At 39.4% G+C, this 25,808-nt stretch overlaps 1 protein-coding gene across 4 annotated transcripts; it reads right to left on the bottom strand.

Moving 5' to 3' along the window:
* Positions 1-324: 324 nt before the first annotated feature.
* On the bottom strand, positions 325-25,769 carry HEATR3 (HEAT repeat containing 3). Of its 4 annotated transcripts, XM_069793624.1 has the most exons (16): positions 25,083-25,246; positions 23,335-23,507; positions 22,430-22,517; positions 21,362-21,474; positions 19,442-19,551; positions 18,541-18,681; positions 17,500-17,783; positions 16,724-16,814; positions 13,494-13,651; positions 12,370-12,452; positions 11,972-12,108; positions 9,450-9,538; positions 8,489-8,632; positions 8,210-8,386; positions 7,133-7,276; positions 325-1,564 (listed from the first exon to the last, which is right to left on the bottom strand). In XM_069793624.1, the coding sequence occupies exons 1-15, from the start codon at positions 25,200-25,202 to the stop codon at positions 7,157-7,159; spliced, it is 2,028 nt and encodes a 675-aa protein (XP_069649725.1). In that variant the 5' UTR covers positions 25,203-25,246; the 3' UTR covers positions 325-1,564; positions 7,133-7,156. The 4 variants fall into 4 exon arrangements, with proteins under 4 accessions (XP_069649725.1, XP_069649726.1, XP_069649724.1 ...); XM_069793625.1 differs by lacking the exon at positions 25,083-25,246 and adding an exon at positions 25,630-25,769 and having other exon boundaries at positions 1,366-7,276; XM_069793623.1 differs by having other exon boundaries at positions 1,366-7,276.
* Positions 25,770-25,808: the final 39 nt, after the last annotated feature.

Below are 25,808 nucleotides of genomic sequence, written 5' to 3'. Positions count from 1 at the left end.
GGGAGGGCGCCCGGGGGTTCTGCCGCTTCCATCAACGCGTAAGGCGAGTGCCCGTGCGCGTTAATTAGGCGAGGGCGTCGGGCGTACCAGTACCAGCGCTCTGCGGCCGCATTACCCTTCTCGTACACCGTCAGCTGCCACTGCACTCCCCTAAAACTGTTTGGGGGATGGTTACGGACACTCCTGGGTCTTCCTGCCTTCCCTTCCGCTCCAGAGAAGAAGATAAGAGAGCCTAGGTGCCATACTTGTATAGCCAACGCTTCTGCAGGTGGAAAAACACATTACACACACAACACAGCAAACAGCAACATTTAGCAGTACAAGTTCTGGCCAGGCTCAGCTTTATTTTTAGCGTTTTCATCCTACAGCCTTAAAACATCTTTAATATAGTATCAGCTAGAAAGTTTCCAGCATGCTGCATGGAGGGCCTGGTGCTTCCCATACTTTCAGAATTGTATGGGAGAGGATTTCTCTTTAGGAAGATGGAGGCGGAGGTTTTGGAATTAAAAAGCTGCATTTCAATTCCAAGTATTCCATGAGGTGGGCAGTTGGCAAAAAAGAAGTCTTAGCACCACTTCCTGATGACAGACAAAGACTGAAGTTCTGGCTTCGCGCCACCATCCCAGAGCAGGACATTTTGTCCTCAGACCTCCTATGTTCTGTCACAGGGTGTCTGATCTGCATGGTCCAAGAGAAACCCTACTACAGCAAGGAGCTGTAGGGTGAAATGTGGGGCTTGAGTTGACAGACTTAATGGCTTTGAGAATTAGGATCTGTACCTAAAACTACCATCGAAAGTCAAGTGGAAAGTGGTGGGACTTAAGCACAGCTTGGAATTGGAGAAAAACGACCCTGAATAATCCTATTTTCCAAACCCCACATTCCTCAGTTATTCTGAGAATTACAAACATACCAGAAAAAGGTAACTAGAAAGTGACTAGCCTGACAGACTTCTTACATCAAAGATGCAAATAAAAAGGTTTCAATTCATGAACTTTTTTGCTTCTTTTTTTTTGTATCCTTAAGGAGATAACAGTAACAGAAAAAATACCTGTGGTGTTTTTTTTAAAAAGCTAATTCTGGAAAAAACAATGATTTGTTCCACACTCATAGCACGTAAATGTAAACAAGCTTTGTTGTAGGACTGATATTTATTAATTTACAGGATTCCTCAGTAGCAACCTTACTCCCAAGCAAATAAAGCCAGGACACAACACAGGTGGTGTAGTACCACAAAGGTTTTAGATGAGGGAGTATACCTACCAGGTATTTAAACAAAAAACAAACAAAAAACCCAAAACCAACCAACAAACCAACCAAACAAACAAAAAAACCCCAAAACCAACAAGAAAACCCCCACTTGAATATGGTCAAAAATTATTTTTTTAATTATGACTTTGAACTTTAACTCTTTTACTTACTAAAAAGAGAACTTCACAGAAAAGGTTACTTAGAAACATCATGCATTTTCTAGCTGAATCAGCCATTCTTCAGTTAAATTCTGGAAGTGCCTTTCACTCTCCATCAAGGGGCGGGGAAGAGGGAAGAGGCCAATGCAATTTTCCTTAAAAGTTCAAAAAAAATTTCACATGTCAGAGGAGAAAGAAAACAAAGAATCCTTGCTGGGATTTTTGTCAAAAAAGGAACACAAAACCAGGAGAAGGTATACGGAAATCCCAATGCATCTTTAAAAGTGGTATAGGTATTTATGTGAGCACCTTGCAACCCCAGGGCTGCATCGGGACCCTCCATTGTTTTGAGAACACGTAGCAGCCACAATCGTTCTAACAGCATACAGATTATCACAATGGTATCTTATTTCAGTTCACAAGCAGTTTGATTTAAGCTCTTAATATAACAGTAATGCAAGGAGTTCCTGACACCCAGATTTGGGGGGGGGGGGGGTGGACTGTGTGCAAGTCTCAAACAATCTTTTTATGTGGTCACTGAATTACGTCTGACAAAATGCCTCTCTCAGAAAAAGGGAACTTCTGAAAATAATACAGAAACAAAATGAAATTAGAGTGAATTGCTTTAAATACATGCTGGTTTTCCTGGAAGGTACAAAAATTAATGGTTTGAATTTATTTGGAAATTAGACCAAAAAAGCCCACCACTCAAGGAAAAGCTTCTTCAAACACAAAGGCTCACCACGTTTCAGCCCTTGCGGAAAAACTTCAAGTTCCTTAATTTGCTGTGACTGTCAAGAGTTTTCAGGTTTTTGCCAGTTATCTTAATGTTATATATCTTAACAGTATGTCCACCGCAAAATACATTTAGATTGTTTGCTAAATTCATCTGTGCCAGAAAAGAACAATTATGTTATTTTCAATTACCAGTACCATTGCCTGAATTTGAATTTGCAACAGTAAATGTAAGGCTAGACGTTTCTATCCAATCCTCTGGGAACGGTTTTACTGAAAATTACTAAGGAAACAGAACTTGAGTTTATACGCATTTTTGGTTGCTTGTTTTATGTTAATAGTCCACAAGATATGCATTTCATTTATATACTTAAACTACAAACAGATTTTAAATTAATTTGTTCTTCGACACAGTTCTCGTTCTGTAATTTTACCATGCTCTGATTTTTTTTTTTGTTTTTGGTATGTTCTCTCCAAATACAAACATAAAACCAAGCCAAGTAGTACTGGTTAAAGTTATTCTTGTTCCTCTAAGGCGACAATCTTTTAAAAAAAAAAAAACATACTGTGAAAAAAATACCTTCAACACACACCACAAACCCCAAATAGTTAAACTATTGACTATAATGGGGTTTACAGCCATTTTCTGAATGTCAAAGCACAATGTATAAAAAGTACTTCACAAAAAATGCTTATTTAAATCTTGCCACTTGTTTCTTTCTATTGACAGCAAACATAAAACCACATACCAGTGATAACTCCTTACCTACACAGTTGGGGATTCAACATTTCACAGGCTGCAGAGAGGCCAAAGCAGCAGCCAATGCCACTGGTCCTGCTGCTTCTGAACAGGGCGCGGAGCCCACAGCCCTCTTTACATTCTTTACTTAATACCATAGACCCAACTTAAATTCAGCACCTACTTTGGTATAAAATCTCAACTCAGAGCTAGATTCTGTTGTGCTAGGTGTCGGACAGTGAGACAAATAAAGCAGCAATCCATACTTTCAAAGGACCTCTGTTTTTAATTGAAGCATAGACAGATGATGCCTTAGAGACCAGGATAAGCAAACAAATTTAGTTTCGGATACCTGTTTTGATACCAGGCTTATCTGTGTGATTAAATGAACTGATGAAGATTGCTTACATCTATCATCTATTTACTTACGCTGCATACTGTCTAGATCAGTCCAATTTCTGCCAAAGTATCTTCAAGATCTGGCTTTGCCTTTGTAGGCTGTCAAGGATCTTGTCTTCATCTCAAGCTTACCCTAAACCTATTTAAACAAACCAGTGCCAAAAGAGCCCCCAAAACATTTAATTTGCACCACATCATCTCTTCTTCTGGTGCCTTTATCTTCCTTAACTGTGTCAGAACAACTTTTATAGCCCCAATCTTACAGCTTAGCTCTTCTGTACTTACAGATCTCCTCTGGTTTTAGGCCCCAATCTGACACTTCTTTAAATCACTGATAACTTCCCTTGTCTTCCATGGACAAAAGTCTTCAAAAGTCTTCGATGCTTTTCCTATTATCTTCTATCTTGTCCCTTACAAGCAGAACATGCTCTCTAAATTAATGTACAAAATTATTACCTCTCATTCAGTCACAAGCCCTCCATTAGACACCAAAAGCAAGTTACACTAAACTGGTAGCTAGGCATGTGATAGAGTAAGATTTTCTCATTCAGAGAAATAAAAGTATGGACACCAAAACATGCAGTTGGCTGATTATTATTAGATAACTATAATATCATAGAAACCCTAAAGGAAGATGAGGGCTCCATTTTGCTGTGGGCCACTGGTAAGGGCAATAGACTTTGGCAAAGATCATAACAACATGGGATATTAGGAAATCACATATAAAAGTGGGATTAATATTAGCAAGGAGGTTAACAAAACACCAAAAACACCTCCCAAGAACTACAGCTTACCTCTCTATCAACCGAAACATACCTGATGAGCTGGAGACAGAGCTGCCAGCCTGTCAGTGTTTCATGCCCTCAGCCAAACAGGCCCACTAAAATGCTCTGGTCTCCTCAGATGAAACAAAGGTGAAGGGATTATTTTAGTTTTTGCATGTTAGGGTTTTACTACAAACTCACAAGAAACCAAAATGCCTTCGCACATCCTCATTTCTCTTCCAGCTATTAGCTAGAAATTGCATGTGTACCAGAAGATAAAAATGAGCACTTTAAGCACTAAAAATCATATACTTCTGCAAGCAATATGGTTCATACTATGCACCTATCTTATCACACAATTTTTTAATTTTTTTTAAAAGACATTCAACTGATTAGTGCATAGCAAAAAAAATAATCCATGCGTTCCTACTGCTGGAGTAGTTTAAGATCTAATTGACAGTCTGTCTTTTCACTTGAAGGAAAAAAACAGGGTCTGGTAGATCATATTAATAAAACCAGGTTTTCTAGTGGATGCCCTATCTTCCATATATTTATCTGCAACTTTCAGATTCATATTTGAAGATGAAACACTTCTTTTCATTAGTAACCTAAAAAAATAAAACCCTAAACAAAAAATAACATACTTCATTGTTCTAACAGTCCCCAGGAACCAGATTCTGACTGCTACACTCAATGTAAAATGCAAAGTGCTACACTTGGGACAGAGTAATCCCATGAAACAGAGCAAGCTCTTGACTGAATGACCAAAGAGCAGCCTTGGAGAGAAGGACTATGGGTGCCGGTGGACAGTAAGTTGAAGTGCAGCAGTGCACCTTTGCAGTGATGACAGCTAACAAATAACAGGCTGCATTGGCAGGGGCATGGCCAGCAGGTCAAGAAAATTGATTACGTCCCTCTACTCGGCACTGATGAGACCACATGCTGGAGTGCTGCATCCAGTTTTGGGCCCCCAGTACAAGACGCCATAGGGCAGGTCAAGCAGAAGGCCACCAAGATGGTTAGAGAGCTAAAGCATGTGATGTACAAGGAAGGGCTGAGGGAGCTAGGTTTATTCAGCCTGGAGAAGAGGGGAATATAGTTGTTTTCAACTACCAAATGGGGGTTATAAAGGAGGTGGAGCCAGACTCTTCTTGGTGGTGTGCAGTCAAAGGAAAACAGGCACTTTTTGCAGCATGGGGAAATCCTACTAGTTACAAGGGGAAAAAGGGAAAAAACAAAAAGCATTCACAGCGAGGGCAGTCAGGAATTGTGGGATTTCCATCCCTGGAGATGTTCAAGGCCTAGCACAACCTATCTGACTGCAAATTAAGTCCTGCTTTGAGCAGGGGATTGCACTAGGAGACCTCCAGAGATCCTTTCCAACCTAGATCATCCTGCATTTCAATGTAGCACCCAGAAAGTGAGCACAGAACTTTCTGCGTGAAAATCCTTTTAAGTGCTCCAAACAAGTATTAATACCTTTTATCAGGCTAATATTATACTACCATCAGTGTACAGCAAATATAACTAACATGAGGATTAAAATCCACGCACTGTGCCATAACCCACCTAGCTACTCCTTCCTCAGCTATTACACTCCAGCCCTCTTTGCTGCCTGCCCCTGCCAAATCCCAGGATAACCTTTCAACCGCTCTGTGCTCCTCAGGACTTCTCCAGGCCAGGCTCAATGGCCCTGGAGCCCTCCCAGTCCCACACTCTCACTCACTCACTCGATTAGCAGACATTGCATCACATCACATCACACATTTTATCCAACTCCTGTAAAATAATAGCACTAACAAGACATCCAGGCAGTATAGCTGCTTAAACTAATTCTTCCCTTTCTCTTGCATTTGACAAAGTACCATGTGTCAGGATTTCACAAAGTCAAGTAATTTACAAGTTAGCCAGTCAGTTCCTGAGCCTGCTTTCCAATCTAAGAGACTGAAATCTAACAAACAGAGCAAATTTGGTCTTGGTAGTTCCATGCCTAACACCATGGGCAAAATTTTGCCAAAAACTAGATGCCTGTGCTAAGGCAGCAAGTTAAGAGAAGAAGGGGAGAAAAACTCCCATTTCAAAAATCAGCATAACAAGATGCTTTTGTGTTTCATTGTGGGTTTTTTCCTTAAAAAAAAAAAAACACATATGAGAGGATCTCATTCACAGAAACAAAACTGAAGCTTTTGATATATAGAACTTCATATACAATCTTCATGAATCAGTGAAATTTTTTGAAAATAGTTTATGTATTTTACAGCTTAAAAAAAACTCTATCAGAAATATTTGAAAAAGATATTTTAAGCAATTATAAAGTTACTTAGATAATATCTCAGTATAAAAAAAAAATATTAGGTTTACTACTTCCCTGAATTCAAATTCATCCAGATGTAGAATTACAAGGAAGAAAGTAAATCAGGAGACTTGATTTTCAGAAATACCAACCAAAATAAAGTAAAACCAGGGAGCTGCATGTAAGTGTAGGATCTTCTTACACTTATTTCCACAGCAAAAACCTATCATACTGAATTTATCATAAATGAATCTGAAACAGTTTTCAATAAACCTCATGAAGTAACAGATCCAAGTGCTGACAGTAATCCACACATTTGTCACGCACTTCTCTTGGGAAGTTTGCCGTAAGTGCTTGTGCAATTCTAGAAACAGGTAAGAGCAAATAGCAAATATGAGCATTCTGCCACTGCTCAATTCCCTGAAAAATATCTTGAGCTTTTAAAAATTTTTTCTTGATCTGGCACATAACCAAGAATATCCTCTAAATTACTTTTTCATGCAATTATAGTTTTCCACCAAGATATGTGAGGATTTCTAAACAATGGCAGTGGTGCTATGTACAGACCTCAGGACTGCAAAAGCACATTCTTATCACTGCTAACACTTAATCTCGAAGTATGCTATATTTTTCTATGCTGATGTGACTTTCATATTGCATCAACCCAGAAATATAAAAATACTGAATGTAAAAAAAATGCAGTATTAACATGAAAGCAAAACTGCTCTGCTCAATAAATTTTAGAAGTTCAAAATGGTTATATTTTTGGAAAACATTATTCAATAAGGGAAACCTTAGTTTAAAGTTCCTCGATGTTTCAAGTTGGGGTTTTCCCTAGTGTCTCCTGATATGCAATGAATCTTCTCAAATTCATCTTCACATTGTCAAGAACACACAGTTGATCTGTACTATATTGTCCTTTGCCTTCTTTTCGCATCTGTAAAACCAAAAAATAATTACTTTACTCATGGAGAATTTTCTCCTATTACATGACCTAAAGTTTATAGCAAGTCTATATAGGTCTTCTGTCAAGACATACTACCCATGCCTTTCGAGAACTCCAACCTGTTCATGTGTGCACATGCACAGCTAGCAGTTATGTCTGCAAGTCAAATTACTATAATACATCTCTGCCTAAAACTAGACTGCTACTGGCACGCTATTTCATTCATACATCTGAAACATTCATATAAAAAGCTACAGAAAATAAGTGTAAGACCTTGCACATCTAACTAACCAAACAATTGTGGCATTATCAGGTATTTATTTTTTTGTGTGTGTAGTGCTTGGCTTCAAGACTATGAAAGTCACTCCTCAGGCTTCATCTGACTAATGAAACAACATATTAAAGGTCATTCTGTATTTAAGACAAGGATGTACCTAAAATTACAGTTCAGAACTTTGGCCTTGTGATTCTTAAAAGTACAGAATACATGATCTATTTTAATTAACCAACAACAGAACAAAAATGTCCACCTGCAACTACAGCATGTTGAAAACAAAAGATGTCAATGTAACTTCTCTCCCACCAATTTAGCTGTTCTCCTCCAGAGACATCTACAGGATTTTTTTTTTTAACAAGGCTATCAGAGCAATACAGTGATTCGGACATCAATAATGCTGATGGTGTAATGGAGATGTTGCAATGCAGATGCTGCGCTGTTACCTTGATGGTTCCATGAACCTCAAGGTAAGTGTATTTGCTTTCCTCTAAAGCAGAATATCAGCAATTCAGTTATTTGTTTTCTTTCTTGGGTCATCATTTAAAGCCATATATTCCTGCTTAATTATCTCTTCTAGCAGCCCAAATCTCAAAGCTTTAACCCACATGGCGTGTTGAGACCCTGAGCCGGCTGCATTTGATGCCTACCCTCATTTTGAACACTGGCTGAAATTCTTTCAGTGCTGGAAGCAACTTGATCTGTACCGCTGCCTTTTCTGCTTCTTTACCATCTGCAAATACATCAAAAAGTGCATCCAAGGCTTCCCCTGCTACCACAAGAGAAGGTTCCTTCATAGCAACCTCAAGAAGAAATTTTCCAATCATCTGAAATAAGAGAGAAAAAATGATTTTTCCAGCAACGCTTAAGAAAATTGAAAGAAGTATCAAGACTGTCGTAGGCTTGCAATGCAAAGTTTGTTTTTTCACCTTTAGTGTTTCAGCTGTATCTTGGCCTTTTGCTAGGACACTCCCAGAAATTCCAAGGATGCTCACTACATTCACTCTAACACTGGCATTGCTGCTGTGAATACCAGCTTCACACAAAGCCAATAGCTGCTCAGGACTCATACACTGTTTAGCAAGGGGGGAAAGAAAAAAAAGATAGACATATTTACATTTTCATGGAAATTTTCAAATATGACATTTAGATCATTCGCTTTTACAGAACACAGGCAAATTTATAACAGAGAAACAGAGTCCTGTATTATGAAAACTACATGAATTCTGAAAATTTAATTAGCAAGAAACATTAATTAAACTCTCCCTTCCAACTTGTTACAGTGTTTCTTCCAGAACATAACCAAGGCTGTCATGAAGCTGAAGGAAAAAGTTCTGAGCCCAAAGGGGTTTTCAGAAATTTACCTAGCTCAATAGCTATTTCCAACTCATTACAACTTACAGTATAGAAGCTAATTTTTCAATTTAAAGCCAGAAAGGACCAGCGGGCCACCTAGTATTACATCTTGTATAACAAACTATTATGCTTCATTCCTATATTTAGCTCACTAATTCATGTCCAACCAAGATTCTAGGACAATCAGCTTCAACTAGATGACATCAGGAAATAAAAGAATCCACATTTCTAGGTGCTAATTTACTAAATTCTTGTCACTATATCCATCTCCTAAAGATACTACCTGTGGCTTATTGCTATTTTGGTTTTGAAATACCTTTCATCTGTTTACATGTTAAGGAGGAGATACATAAAAACATATTCCTGTAAGGTCCATGAAAAATACAGAGAGTGAATGCTACTAAATCTGTTTTTTCAGTGTTCACAGTTGCTGAAATTTAGCACTTCATTTAAACGGTTTTGTTTCAAAAACTTTCCAGTACAATCTCACATCATTTTGAACCTACCAGAGCATTTGAGTTTGAAAGCTTTTACCTGGGAAATGTTCTTTGATGCCATTGTTTGTAGAAGAGCCCTTAAAGCACTGGTTATGGCTTCCAGGAATTCTGTGTCTGCAGGGAGTTCTGTCAAAGAATTGAACCCAGAGCCAAAAGTTAAACAGTAAGATGAAGGATACAAGAACCAAAGAAATACAAATTCCTTAATCCCTTTAATTGTTCCTCCAGGTACTACCACAAACTGGAAGAGCTAGATTTTCAGAGGCTGGTCTTTGTAGGTTGTAACCATAGCGATTTCTTTGAATTCGGTATTAATTGCATCTGGAGGTTAGACCACAGTTGGTCCTCATTTTCAGGCACATCCCTAGTTAAGACACTTGTGTGACCTAACATATGGTACAAACCACAGCTGTCAGAAAAGAAGCTTGATAACTGGTATCACATGGAGGCCATAATACAGGAACTGAGAAAACTACAGAAGCTGACTGCATACTTTAACTCCTTTCTTCTGTCTTCTAAGCAGGCTTTTTAGACACCCAGAACAGCAGACTCTTTCTAATTCATATAAAGAACATGTTTTTCCAGTGGTTTAATAATCTTTCAGGAATGTATGACTCAAACACTGCATTATTCTTAACTACAAATTCATCAATACCAGCCATCATCTTCAATGCATGTTCTGCATTTGTTGAAGCTTTTTATTTTCCTTTAATATGTTCTTATTTTCTGGACCACTCTAGATACAGAACCTCTTGATTATTTCATGCGTATCTCCTCCTCTCCCACGTAAGCAACTAGATCTTTACACCTCTTTTTCACCCTGTTTAGAGAATTCCTTCTAACCACATGTTGGTATGTTATCAATTCTATCTGTCAGTTGCCATTACATAAAAAAATATTATGTTAACAAAAATGGACCTGGGCCATTAAACTAACTTATTAACATCCTCTGTCTTCAGGCAGCCCCTTCTCCAGTTTCATCTAAGAACTTTCTGACTATTGCGAAGCATAACATGTAGACCCTGAAATCTTGGAAGTCCTGCTCTTCCAACACAAGACAAATGTTTTATGTCTTCATATTTATTTTCATTTCCTGCCTTTTAGTTTTTCAAGTACTACACTCAGTAATAATGTTCCCATAGACTGATCATATGCTTTTAATGACACTGAGAAAAGAAGTGTTTTGCAGGCAAATGCATTTTCAAGCATTAATGTAGTGTCATACTATACACTACAGCAAATAAGAACTACGTACACCACATTTGTGGCTACAAATGAAGACACTTGAAGGAAGGAAAGAAAACAGCTTCTCAAGCTTCTAAGAGACAAGAAATGACAAAGCCATGCATATGCTAGACTTCAACAGATCTGTCTTAGGAAAAATGTTTTCTGACAATTTTGAGAATTGGCAGGCTTTCCCAGTCTCTAAGAATATCTCTTATTTTTTGAAAAGCCATCATCACTGACCTTAAAACAAAAACAGATTATCAGAATAGTCTGAATGAAGCAGCCTGTCAAGGAACCAGACCATCAGCTTGGAACTAGGTGGGTTTTTTTGCCCTTTTTTTAATCTCAGTTCAGCTTCTCTAGTGTCAGTAACAGAGAGATCATAGCATAAATGGTCCAACAGTATTTTTGGAATGATGCTCATCTGATGTATAAGATTACAGGAGGTAGCTGGAAATGCTAACTGCTGCATATCTACACTAGACCATCTAATAATACTGCTACTAGCAGATGTATGGGGAAACCATAACAATATCTCTGTGAAATAATATGCCTTGGAGGAACTACAGTGGATAAATTCTAGCGTTTACCAGGATATATCTGATATTCTAAAATAGTATTTTTAGAAAAATGGTATTTATTGCCTTCTGCATTGAAATCGAACCACCACCATAACAGAAAGTTGAGCAGCTTTAATATTTAGTCATAACAACTTTTTATATTTTCTTATTACGAATATGTTTTCAGTAAAGCTATGCAATCATATGCATAAAGCATGCCCTGGAGACAAGGGGGCTGCTCTCTTTCCTACTGTAATAAGCATGTACATTCTGGAGATTTTTGCAACAACCACTTTTGCCACAATTTCCTAAGATTCCTAGAAAAAAATTATGTGAAAGACTGTGCTAGATACCCTTTTTTTCACGTCTGTTTAGGCTAGTTAGAACATTTAAAAAGAAAATCTTCCATCTTCTTCATGGCTTGTCTGATTGATCAAGAACTGATATTCTCACAAATATGATCAAGCAAACAGTTGGTCTCACAGCAAGGCAGGATTCATCCACTAACTTGGTGACTTTCTGTGTGCACACACAGATGTAAAGCATATTCTTGCATTAGGAGCATACTTGCTCAAGATGCAATTTGGATAAACACATCTTATCAGGATACACTGTTTTGTCAGCACATTTCTGACATTCAGTTTCCTTATTTTGAAAGGCCAAAGGGATAAAGTTAGTAATACAATGACATTAAAACATAACAATGTACATGGCTACCTTATATCTATATGATCAAAGGGGGTCAGCAAGCCCCGTTTACTTAACATCTTACCTGTTTTAGAAAAGACTAGCTGTGAGAGATGCTGTGCAAGGGACTGAAGTGCTGAAGCTCCTCCAAGACAATCCACATCTGACACTAACAAAATGCTATGAAGACATGTTAAAGCTCTACACTGCACTGCATTCAGTCTGAAACAAACAAACAAAAAATGCACTTAGTAGATCTCTTTGAAAAGAGATGTCAAAATACAAAGAAGAATCTTGAATTAAATAAGGCTGTGATCCAGTATGCAGTTTACAGAAACACTGGTATCTCTTTATTCAAAATCATGTATCATATCTGCCGTTGTCCAGATCTTAAAAGTAACCCGAAGATGGGCAATCCTTCTAAGATTTCCAAAACAACTGAATATACATGAAAAATAGTAAGAGAGACAATGAAATTCCTACTTTTTAATTAATGGTTTCCAAGACGGCTTGTGCATACAGATGTCTAGAGCAACACTGTTCGGAAAACCAGTTTTTTCAAGAATCTGGGGAGGGGAAAAAGAAAGGTTTAGCAATAAAGCTTTTTTTTTTTTTTTTTTTTTTTAGTGTGTTTGGAAGGAAGACTGACATTTTAGCTTAATGTCAAACAGATACTTCAAACTACATATTTCAAAGCTTTCCAGGTAGCAAGTGTCTCACCTGCCAAAAATGCCAGAATCTTCCTCAATCACTCAAATGGTGCAATTACACACTGGGTTTAACATAGCATACTTTAAGTATCCAACTCTACTGAACAAAAGGTGATTTTCTATGTCTCCACTATTCTTTTTTATTTAAATCTTTCTTCTTACAGATTCCGCTACAGAATTTTCACAGATAGGTGCAAGTGTAAAAGACCTTGCCATGAAACTTAGACTGCTTGGTATTAAGTACAAAAAGCCTTGAATGTTTTCATCTTGTACCTTGATGTCTTGGGTCACAATTCCACAATGCTGCTGAACTAGCATAGTAACTGATTCAAATGACAAACTTCATCTTTACAATCCCAAATAAGAACAAGCAAAACAGCTCTGAAACAAGAACATCTGAATTCTTGTCAGTGTCAAATATTATACTTCAGACACTGTGTATAAAACAGAGAGAGAAAGAGGAACTTGTACTTTTCCAGTACTGACTGGTGCCCTTCACATATGTTACTTCCACCTCACTTAGCTAATATGGAAATCTGGCATTCATGCTTCTACTCGAAGTTTCCTTTCTTCTTGCAGGTAATCTTTTTCATGTCCGAATCAAGGAATAATAACCTTTGTATTTTGGAAAAGCCAAATTAAAAAAGAAAAAAGCAAAACATGATTTCTGACACACGTGAACCTTCCATTCCCACTTACATGAAGAAATTATAAGTCATGACAGTTCATGTGATGATGCTCCACCTCTAAGCCAAAAAAAGCAAAGCTAAACTGATTTTTAAAAAATATTCCTTTTCTCCAGATGGACTGGGATAATTTGTTTGCCTAACCTGGGATACAAATCAGGCACAAGAGAAAGACTGTACCATGTCTTGGAAATAAAAGAAAAGACAATACCTTCTTTGGAATTAGGTTGTTCAGAAATGCTGAGTTAACCTCATCAGAGAGGCACAAGGGTGACATGAGCAGCCCACTCCCCTCATTGTATGAGTTTTCCATAAACAAGTCACTTTCATCACTGCTGGAGAGTTCTTCCCATTCATCATCAGAGGGATCTGAAAACAGAAGACAGACTTGTAACAGCACTCATATGCAATAGGTATCCTACTTCTCAATTATACTTGCCTCCACCTCTTGGTTTAGGAGTCTTTAAGCTCTTGGGCTCTAATGAAGTCCACAAAAAGCAAGTGCCATTAAGCCACAGTTCTAAATATTATACTACTTCTGTTTAAACTGTTTTATTTTTTAAAATTATGTATTTAATATTCACTCAGGCAACAAGCATTCTTATGAAAGAGGTTCTTCATACATGGGTACTTCATTCTCTGATATTAACTATGCTTCACTTAAAGATATCAAAAAAGGTGTGGAAGAAACATTTTATAAAGCATTTCTGAAGATTTTAACTTGGATTGTACAACTTTACTTTTTGAAGTAGATTCAAGCATGCAAATACACCAGTGTAACTTAATTTGTTTGCTAACTGCAATCAGTTTAAGGCAACTGTTTTCTCTGGCAATACCAAAGCCACAGACATGTCCTCTTGACTGGGCAGTAACTGGACTGGATGAAGATGCTACTCTCTCCACAGCAAGGCCAGTTGAAAAGAAACAACAACAGCAAAACAAGGCAAAGCAAGCCAGATCATCTCTGTTAGCCATTTCAGGCAACATATTTTAAGTAAATTAAACTAGGTTTATAGTTATAAACCTGAACTAGGTTTATACTTACATGATTTACTCTACTAGCAGACCTGTAAGGGCAGACATGGTGAGAGGGGTTCAGGTCCTATTACCAATGGGCACAGCTACTGTAAAATGAATAATCTGTCCATGGCTAAAGGCAGACTCAGCCTGACAAGCAGAAAGTCAGCCCACCATTTATATTTAAACTGATATATCTATGTCCACAGGGTTTAACACTGATTTATCTAAAGTTGTTTTAAACCTGGTTACATTTTAACTGGTGTGACACTGGTGTTTACACAAGTCCTAAGTCTATAGGTTGGACTGATCCTCCTCACTGACAGGTGAAAGCTCTGCCTGTGTACATAGGTCTGGATATTTAACTACTGTGAAAAAAAATATCCCATTCACCCCCAAGTAATTTTGTCTCACAACACAGATTCACACGAGATCTAGGTACCGTAGTAAGTATGGTAACGGCCATGCACTTTTCTGTGGCAAAAGGTAAATTCATTAACTTAAAATACAGCAGTAAGGGTCTAACTGAACGCATTTCACCTGCACCGTGCAGCAGCTTAAGAATTTATTTGAAGGTGATGACTAATGTTTATCTGATGCAAAGTAACTCATCAGGCTGTGGCGATTTGATCACATGGGCATCTTCTTTTGCTTATGGTAATATCCAGTTAATTCTACAGCCATAATATGCTGGTATTAATAGCCTTTGCGTGAGAAAAACAGTTGTCTTTCATGCTTTACCAACCCACAGTAGCAACAAGCATGAAAACAAAGCAGACATCCCGCTTTCAGTCAGTCTCTTCCGTCTTCTAAAAAAATAAAATTCCACCTGCATCTTTACAAAGCAAACAAAAATCTCCTTTGAAAACTAAATGATAACTGTATGAGCTGACCATGCAATTCAGGAACAACAAAGATGAGTCATCATATGTTCACAGTCAGTGACCAGGACAGAGCAGGAACTGGGCTTTAGAACGTTAGCCCGTAACTAAGATCAGGTTTCTTATAACGTTCTTGGAAATACAGAAGCATTTCCAATGGCAATCCTGTCTTAACTAGTGCTGGTAACCTACGAACTACAGACTGTACAGCAATGCTGAAGTCTCTTGACTTCACCCCCACGTCCCCATTAAGGGGAGAGCACTCTGCTTCTTCCAAACGCTGGCCATCGTTCAGTAAAACACATCTCTTGCCACCCTGGTTATTTCCCTCAGTTCTGTGGCAAGCTGAGTGTTTCTATGAACTCAGCATAATGGCTAAAGCTATTTTAGTCCTCAAATAACTTGAAAATTAAATGAACAACTGCCTCTGGATTCCTCTTAATTTCTACAGACTATGTTTCTGTCTGCCCATGAATGGGCAAAGTACTGTAGTGAAATACAACACAATCAACCTTACATTACACTGAGTGAATGGCAGAATATGCAGCCTATCCACAAGAGATTTTCCAATGAAAGGGGAGAGCTTATGAATTACAGCTCATTAGATGAGAAACGCAGTTATGAAAGGAGCTTCATATACTAGGTGCAGAATTTCCTTGCACTGTAAGAGAAAAAAAAATCACCATTGGGAATATCTGGGTATTACTGTGGATTTTATTAGAACCTGAAAGATTTACTCAGAAAGTTATCGCCCACACAATTACTTTTGCATCAGGCTTACAAACTGCAGTACCAATTAAAGTTTTCAGGTTTTGTAGGGGTTTGGGGGGAGTTAGTTTTGTTTGGTTGTTCTTTGGTTTTTTTTAAACATAATTTGAAAATCACTGATTTGCTTTCCTGAAGATTAGGGAAAAAGCTATCAAAACTGAGGATCAGAGTTCATGGAAGATACAGAGTATCTATTTCCTACTCCCCCCAGAATAACAGGCTTTCTTTCTCCTCCAAAAAAAGCTCATAACGGCAGAACTCTGAACAGCCTAAAATCTGCACTGTTGCTAGAGTTGCATGCAAAAGCTGTCTCTCCTTCTTTTGCAACACTTGTAGTATAAAAACTAAATCAAAACTAAAAGATTTATCTGATTAAAAAAAATTGATGCCCCCATCCTGCAATAAGATTCACACCCATATTGTATCCGACGACCACTCAAGACCACGCTCTAACTCCACAAAGAATTTGCTGTAATATTTTTTAGGAAGCATCTCTTCGGCACAAGTGCTTTTGTGTTTGTTCTTAAATGTTGGCACATGTAGCATCATGCAAAAAAATCCATAAGCAACAGAAATTACTTAAATGAGAAAAAATCCACTTAAATTAGTAATAGAAATTACAATCCAATCTGCCCCTCAGCTGAGGGTATCAGGGACAGTAAGTCTATACGCATTCACCCTTAAAAGCTAAGATCACTAAACAGCAAACTAAACACGACCTATTCCAGAAACAAAATGCACCACAGCACTTGCAATGAAAGATATTCCTACAAACCTTCACTGCAGCACATATTAACAATGATTTCCAGAGCAGTCTGCTGAGCCATCAGTAAAGCTGTCACTTCTTTCAGTTCCCACTTATCAGACTAAAAAATAAAAACATGAACCGAATTTAATTTTGTAAAGCAACATTTCAGTGCAAATTAAAGTACCCAAGCTGTCAGTTAAAAATCCAATCCAGCCATTTCCTCTTCTCATCCTACACCAAAACTTTAAAAAAAACACCAAAAAAAAAAGGCATTATCTCTCATCTTTCGGTTGGATGTTTCAAAACAAATTCTACCTTCAAGAAATCCCACCTGCAATAAAGTTGTAACGGAAAAGACTACCTAAAGTTAGCTAAAGTCCTAACAGAAACATGCATTTCTGTTATTCTTTCCATGTATGCAATAGCGAATGCATTTCTTAATCTCTGAGCCATCTCCACTCACAACTGGTTACAACCATTAAAAATCTCACTCGCCTTATGCGGAAATCAGAACTTCCCACAGTAGCTACAGGTAGAAGTGTCAGATAAACCTATACCTTCCACTAGAGGAAAAAAATGGAAATGTGCTTTCCTTGCGTGCTGTGCAACTTGAGCACGCTGGAACAAGTTGTGCTGGAATTCTCCATGCTCATCTTTGAAGTTTTAGCTAAAATAGTCAGCTATTTGTGAGTTAGGATTAGTAACACTTGCAGGTAGTTTACTCTGGCTAATGCTGAGTCAAGACCAGTCAGATGCTCAGGCAAATGCACTAAGCTGTCCGAGAGCCAGCCAGCCATGCTTACCGGAAGTAGATCTGAAATGTCATTTTCCCTCCTGACTTTTCCTTTTGGTATTTCTTCCATGTCATCATCTTCACTCAAAACACAGTTATCTATAACATCACTCATGTTTTCCTCTGTTTCTGCCTCTGCAGGAAGTTTTAACCTCTTTTTTTCAGCTTCATTCATACTAATAATCATTTCGCCAGCATCTATTGCTAACGATTCTGAAAAAATCTTCAGGATTGCATTAACCATGCTTCCCAGACTGCCTGGTGGAATGGTATCCTTGATATTCCAGATAGTGCCTAAACATGAGATAGTTGAAATATAAAAATTATTAAAATACTCAATTCTCAGCTCTATAATAGCCATATATTTTGTAAGGACACAGCCTCCACTACTTAAAATACTCAGTACTTAAATTTCAGTATGAATGGTCAAGTCTTTTCTCTTTTTTCTATATTTTTTTCTGTTTAGCATTTCATATACTCATCTGTAATAACTATGTTATGCCCACATCTCAAGTAAATTTCAGCTTGGAAGCATAAGCAGCATATTTATGTGGAGTGACCTTGGTGACACTTTTTACCTGCAATAAACAAACCCACACAAGATAACCATTTTCTAAGGACTCTCAAAATTAATTTATTACACTCTGGTATCAAAAATCACCATGGTTGAGCATTTGAGGTAGAAAGAAGAATGCAAGGTAGAGAACCTGAGGTAAAAATCTACTCCTATCGAGATCAAAATGATTCCTGTACTACTATTGACTCATTTCACTGTTGAAAACCAAATGAACAGTTAAAACGGGTTATCACACTAAGCAGGTACTGAATTCAGAATCAAGCACTTAAGACAGTTTTAAAATTAGTTGCAAATATCTGGTCACACCAAAACATAATCCCAAAAGGCAGAAGTAACCTCAGGAACCATCTATACAGGCTTTGACGATCAGATGTCCAGACTATAGCAGAGAAGACTAAGCCTTCTATCTTTCCCACCCTCCTTTACCTGCCGTGCTCTCCATCACACAGCAATAAACACCCTCAAGCATCGTACCTGCTATCAGCGTTCTCAGAAGGATATGCTTCATTGTGCTCTCTGGACACAACATCACGGTTTCCAATACTTGCTGTGCAGAAGCATTAAATGAAGAAAGAAGATCTGGATTATCTTCCGTCACTGCCTGCAAGCAGTTTGCTGCAGCAAACAACAACAAAGATAATTAACAAACCCAATAGTAGCTTTCACTCTTCTAATGAGAAAGCATAATTTTCCTGAAAGCTGGAGTAATGAAACACAGGGAGAAAACATTTCATGCAGCATCACGTTGTAACGGTGTGACACTGTCCTTCACAAGCTGTGTTTTAGATTAAAAGACTTTCTATGGCAAATCTGTACATAAAACAGGTGAGGACAGTACCACATCAGACATGGGACTAGCTGTATTAATTTCAGCTACTCAAAATTCAGTTTCTCCATTGTACACTGACTAGGGACAATGCCAAAAAACCTTGTAAGCACATGCACCTGTAATACCATTACAAGACTATAATAACAATACTACTAATAAAACCACATTTTAAGTGATAGGAGTTGTTTGGGGTTATTTTAGATGGACTATGTCCTCTGCTCTACAAATTAAACCCTTCATTACCAAAACCAGAAAAAAAAAAAAAATGAAGCTCAGCCTCCGTCTAGAGCTTGCTTTCCACAAAACTCTTCCTCCCATGTAACCACCAATAAGCCATTCTCCTTTGGACTGAAAACAAGCACAATGGATGTCAACTTCTGAATGATGTGCTGTTCAGAAAGGAATTCAAAGTCTTATATTCAGTGTAAAGTTTAAGTAATGCTAAGGCAGGTGCATTATGCAATGGATATGATATCAGTGTTACATTCATATGGTAAAGAAAAAAAAAGTATCTTTAAATCCTTATCTTCTCTTTTTACTACTTACCTACTGAAATAGCCAGATCCACATTTGTGGAAAATTTCTTCATGTAATGTAACACAGCCTCCAAACATCCTTCTTTATTGAATATGTATACCGCAGTATTGTTGCATTCACTAATGCACAACACAAAAAAATTAATAGAACACTTTTCCCAGAAAAAATTACTGTAACATTTTAAGTAACATGTATTCACTATTACTCACATTTTAAAAACCTGCCTAAGAATTACACAGTAGTCAAGGAGCTATCCTTTGCTATCGAGGTTATGATCAACTCTATATAAATGGAGAAAGAGAAGCTGCAATACCCTGGACACCTTTGAGGAAAGCTGGCTTCTGCCAGCTTCTTCCTCACACAAAGTATTCAGGAGTTTATTTGGGAGCCTAAGTACAGTTTCATGCAGACAGAGCCAGCCAGAGCATGAAAGGCAGCTTATAGCTGCAGGCTACAAGCCAGCCCAGGGCTTTCTGCAGCCATGGAAGACTTCATCCACAAACCCACTGACAACAGAGTGGGCTGTTACCTCTCACATCAATATTCACTTACTCCAGAAAATGACCGCTCTTAACATTCAGAAATGCATGCTAAATCAATGCTAAATGTGACATTTACTTTATTTAACAGTGGGATTTGTCCTTCTTTACGTTTTCACAGCTCTTGCCACTCTTAAACTAATATATTGATACAGGACAAATTCAAACTATAAAAACACGAGACTTAACTAGCTACAAGGGTCTTTAAAATTTTACTTTTGAAAATACTATGTCTCAGCATCAATGCCAGCCTCAATTTTATCAGTACCAAACTTAGCAATGAAGTCAGGAGTTTACAGTCATTGCCACAAAGTTCAAAATACAGAAGTAATTTATAGCACACTTAATGATTACAGTTCCTGTTCCAAAGCACTTATGTCTACAAAAGCAATAAAAAAAATGAACACAAAAGATTGTCAAGTCAGAGTTACAAAGGGTCCTGTATTCTGTGTAAGGTGCTGAGCAAGCAGTTTCTGTACTGTTCTAGATTCCAATCCCTAAAAAAAACACCCCAATTTACAAATAAAGCCTCAAGCCAGCTGCCATACTATACAGACACACATAGAGGCAGCTCCATTGCAATACTGTACAGTGCAAAACAAAATCCTGTTGGACCAAATGTATAATGACATTATGGAGCTCTTACAAAATGAAGAGAAACAATACAAAATCCAAGGAGAACTTTCAAAACGGGTTTTATCACTTTAATGTTTATAGCTATTTCTGTATTAATAGCGTTGCCATTTCTCTTCCTTCACCTGGTGTTTCCAATGTAGAATGTGAACTGCTCAATTAGTAGTTTTTCTTACACCATTAAGTAGATTTTTATCAGTGCCTCAGTCGCTAAGGGATAGTTTGTCTGAACATTTAATATTAACTTTTGGGATGACCTGCAGAGGGAGGAAGTAGTACAAAAACTCCTCATATTCCCAGAGCACTGCAGTCCACTGATCAGAATTTAATTTTCTCCATCTCCCGTATCACAATAAGGATCTACAGGAACTGCATGCAAGACTCCACAACCCAAACTATACAGGAGACTATGACAGAACATGTTCAGATAACAATATCAGAACTCAGGGCGAATCACCAATACAAAAAAATTGTCACTCTCCTAAAACTTATGACCAACTTTGTGCACTTTTAGAATCCTTCACTTAGAAAAGTAATTTATGATAGAAGATAAACTTGTATTTCAGACCAGATAAGGGCTTGCCATTTATTGAGCAAGGCACATGTAGGAGCAACACAATCAGAAATCAGAATCAGCAACTGAATACATCTTCCCATGCAAGGACAGTAATTTATTTTCTGCCTCAATTACCATGCTCTTTTTCAGGAACAATTTAATTTAGCTCTTCTAAAAGGCCAGTGTTTATACAGCACTTACCATACATTCCACAGCAAATTAATAGCCTCATTAGCTATGTCTTCAATATAATTTTTGTTCATGTCTCTGCATTTCTTTGGAGAGAGCTGGTTAGCATCTAGTCCAGTACTACACTACAACCAAACAAGAGAACCAGGGTTGGGAAACAAACAAGCCAAGAAGAAAAGCAAAAACTTAAAACATTAGCAGCAGAGTGAAGAGATCTCTCATGAAGTGTTTATTACCAGAAAACCTGACTAGTTTCCTACTCTCTGTGAAAACTGGGCCACAATGGAATTGAACCATTGATTTTTTTTTTTCTCTTGTAGAAAGACTCTTAGGGTACTTGCTTTGCATTCAAGTCTCCAGAAGCATTTTTTTAATAAAGAAATACTTAGCCATTTTTAGAATCTGAAATGCTGTTCCTTGCTAATAGTCTGTATGCAACTTTCAACAGTTCTTTCTAATCACAAAGATTAATTCAGCTAATATCTTGCTGCGCTTTACAATAATGCTATTACCCATATTTTTAAATGGGGAAGAAACATACAGAAAATGATGGTATTGCTCAAGGCTGCTCATACAAAGACAGCAGGTGACAGAATTCAATGCAATTTCCAAACTGCACTGCAACACCTGGACCAAACAAAGAATAAGTATTCAGTACAGATTATTCTACAATAGCAGTAACTACCCAACTGTAAATCCAACCTTTCATTTAGACAAAACTGTTTACCAAAAAAACCTCACTAGAATAATGTTGCAACATAAATGTTGGATCTGGATCTTGACTGACAGAATAGACTTGTCTTGACTGATGTTCCAGACCCAAAATCTCCAAACCATTTATGCAAAAATCATCCTAGGCAGCAAACCTCACCACAGACCCAAGTTAGCAGGTCAGGAGGCAGAAGCAAGTGGTTTGAAATCTCCAGAATAATTTCTGTACTATTAAACCTACTGAAACACTCTTTTAAAACATCTTTCAAATATCTTATCTTGATAATGGCTAAAAAAATGAACTATTTTTGAAAATGGGATAATTCAATGGCTAGATCACTTTTAAAAGCAGAATAAAAATAAACACACCTCTTTCAGAAGTGCAACAAGGGGTGTCATGATGTCTTTTGTCACCATGTCATCACAGACTTCAAATCCCCCACAAGCACTCAGATTTCTAAAAAAAAAAAAAAAAAAAAAAAGAAGAAGGAAAAAAAGCTTTAGATCAAATACAATACTTTCCAGGAATGTTTCAAAAAAACATGCATTCAGTATTCTTCTTTAAAGGTTATGGTACTTTTTGCTTTAAAATCAATCTGCTTAATCAGTAACTTTAGTCTTCTACCATCCTAACGCAAAAGAACAACTTCGGTGTTAGGAAAAAAAAATAAAATTCACTTACTTATCTAGTATAACTAGAAAGCTTATCTGTACTAGAACATGACTTCTGTCAGGTTTTACTCAGTGTAAGGTAAAACATGGATGTTAACAAGTATCAGCATTACAATTTTGTACAAATAAAGCAAGCTGTAGGTCTGACTGCAGAATACCAACTCAAACTGATGCTGTTCAATATTTACAAGTTTCTCAAAAAGCCAGCTATGTGCATTCTCTAAATAATCCACTGTTCCTACAGTATAATCAAGATACAAAATGCCATACTAACAGGATTCAAGTTCTCTATATTTCTTCATACTACTGTTGATTTCTTTGCATAACATAAGGATGGAAAGCAGTGCATTCCATTGGGAGTAGATAAAACGGTAGTAACTAACTTAAACCCTGCTGCTGACATTAAAGTCTCATGACAGCCTATTGGAGCAAGAAAAGCCCCTCCCTCGGGGACTTTGACTGACATAGGCATACTTGCTCAAAACAGAGTTAAAGACAGAGAGGCTGGCATTCAAGTTCATGGCTTTTAACAGCAAAACCCCATTCTTTTCTCTACCATGCCAGGAGTACCTCATTCTAACTGAATATTAAAAGTTGCTTACCGGAGAGCACCTGCAGCTGTCTCACGAACAGCTAAACTGTGATCCATCAACAACGGTCCTAAACATCGGACAACATCTCTCTGCAGAAAGGCTGGGATTACATGCTTCTGCTGCAACAGCTTGGAAATACTGGCACAGGCATACTCTCTCACTTCAGCACTTGGATGCTGCAGCTGGGGAGACACAAACAGGGCAGATTAGGGGCAAGGGAAAAGGTAGCTGGAAGTTTTCATTGAGTGAAAAGACTGATCTGCCTTTTGATCTGCAGGCCCAGCACTGTAGCTCCTGTTTTACTACTCCTGAAAGGAATCCAGAGCTTTTAACTTCCATGGAAGTTTACAAATCTTTGCCTGGGTTATGTGTGTTAACTACATGACTAGATAAATACTATTCTAGGTGTTTAACAAAAGAGCCACAGTTCAGACACAGATCTGACAGTAGCTGGCGCTGGTGAGACCTCATATTTACTTTTGATAACCATGTTTTAGAAAAAAAAAAAGGACAAAAGTAGGGGGGAAAAAAATACCATCAAGGAAGTAGAACAGCCATAACATATGCCACCATAAAGAAAAACTAAAGAATCAAAAAACATGAAAAAACACAACAGCCTTTACACTAAAACCATCTGCTTAAAGATAAGGAGAAAGTGCTCTCTATGTCCACAAGACAACACTGACTTGTACTGTAATAGAGGTTTAGGTGAGATGTAAGAATTGCAAGCCATAAAAATAATAAAACAGCAGAAGAGCCTATCCTGGAAGGTCATGGAGTTTGTTGAAAACCTAACAGAAAAGATAAACATCTGCTGAAGAGCAGAGTGGAGAAGAGTGGTACATCAGATCCTGCCTTGCTGAAACTGACAGAGGTCTCTCGGTTCATCCTCACCTGGGCATTTACATATATTTTTATTTTACTCTCTTTAAAAGACTAAATAGGTTAGTCCAGAGGAATAATCAAGCAGCGAGTTGTTCAATGAGTTCAGTTAGGTGAAGTGAACAAAGGCGATTTATTTACTTAAAGGAAAAGAGATTTCTAGTTCCGATTCTAAAGTCACATGCGCAGGAGGAGGTTTAAACTAGTTTTCATCTGTAGTACTTGAACCAAAACCTGGAATGCGGCCAACAGGCGGCCAAACCCAGTCCTCTTCAGCTTTTTCTGTCGATTATTTCTTACGTGTGGATCTTGGACTCATCGCTCTGGCTACCCGTAGGAAAACTCTCCGGTGGGGTAGACAGAAGCCGAGCACTGCAAGAACTCCTCCAAAGCCTCTCCCGGGACGAGGAGCACCGAGCAGCCTCCCGCCCCGCCCCAGCCCCTGTGAACCGCTCCCTCAGGAAGGCGAGAACGAGAGCCCGGACGGGGTGCCCTGCCCTGCCCCTCGCCCCGCCGGTACCGGTGCCGAGCCCGGGGGCGAGGGGAGAGCGGCGGCAGCAGCCGCCGCCCCTGCCTGCCGAGCCGCCCGCGCGCGCAGCCGTGACGCCGGAGAAGCGACGCGGCGGCGGCGGCAGGAGGGACGGGAGGCGGCGGCAGGAGGGACTCCCCGCACGGCTCCTTCCCGCGCCCGGGAGCGGCACCGCAGCCGGTCCCTCGCCCAAGACCTCGCCCCACCCGCACCGGCCCCCGCGGGCACCGGCCCCCGCAGCCCCGCCGGGCCGCGGCTGCCGGGGCGGCCCCGCTCCCCCGGTCCCGAGCGGGAGTCGCGCCGAGCCCGCCCTATACCCGCGGCCGCCCCCGCTTCTCGCCCGCACCTTCTCCAGCAGCTCCGCGGCCGGCTCTTCCTCGGGGCCGCCCTCCCCGTCGCGGCGCTGCTCGGGGCCGGCGGGGGAAAAGGGGGCCCTGCGGAACCGCCGCGCCCGGCTCTTCCCCATGGCTCCGCGGCCGCCGCGCCGCTCGGCGCCGGCGCACCCACGTGTGCGCCCCCGCGCAGGCGCAGCCCCGCCGCCGCCCCCGCCCCCGGCAGGCCGGCCGCCCTCGCCGCCGCCCTCCGCGCCGAAGGCCCGCTTACTGCCAGGTGACGAGCTCTCCCGTTACGGACGCAGCGAAGCGGCAGCGCCGTCGCCGGCACACGCGCAGCCCAGGTCGCCGGCCGGGCGAGCGCCCCCAGCGAGATCAGCGCAACGCCCTCCGCGCTCAGCGGAACGGGCGTGACTTACCCCGGCCCCCCCGCCAGCCCAGCAGCGGCAGCGTCCCGACGGGGGTTCGAGGACACGCTGTCTGCCTCGGGACGTCTCCCCGCGTCAAAAACTCAAACAAGGTAAATGTGGAATGAAACACTTAACCTCTAGCGGCACTTACAGAGGCCAGATTGACCTGCAGGGTGGAAAACGGGAAGGACTTTCTCTCTGGTGTCAGTATCTTAGACTGTAAGAACCACATCGAATAAGGGAAACGTTGGTCCAGTATGAAAGTTACAGACTTCAGCTATAAACTTCTGAAGTTCTTCTGTGTTCACCTGGGATCTGTATTTGCACAGT

The sequence above is a fragment of the Haliaeetus albicilla genome, chromosome 10, assembly GCF_947461875.1.
Source record: "Haliaeetus albicilla chromosome 10, bHalAlb1.1, whole genome shotgun sequence".
Lineage (NCBI taxonomy): Eukaryota > Metazoa > Chordata > Aves > Accipitriformes > Accipitridae > Haliaeetus > Haliaeetus albicilla.
Note: the sequence above shows the minus strand (reverse complement) of the source record. Positions and strands in the feature narration are given on the sequence as shown.

Bases quoted from the DNA above. Each gene is read 5' to 3' on its own strand.
- HEATR3 (XM_069793624.1), bottom strand. From the start codon at position 25,202: ATGGGGAAGAGCCGGGCGCGGCGGTTCCGCAGGGCCCCCTTTTCCCCC. The intron at 9,539-11,971 runs GTAAGATGTTAA...ATTCTTTGACAG, and splicing joins GCTAGTCTTTTCTAAAACAG to AACTCCCTGCAGACACAGAA. The intron at 8,387-8,488 runs GTGAAAAAACAA...CTCTTATTTCAG, and splicing joins ATACAGCTGAAACACTAAAG to ATGATTGGAAAATTTCTTCT.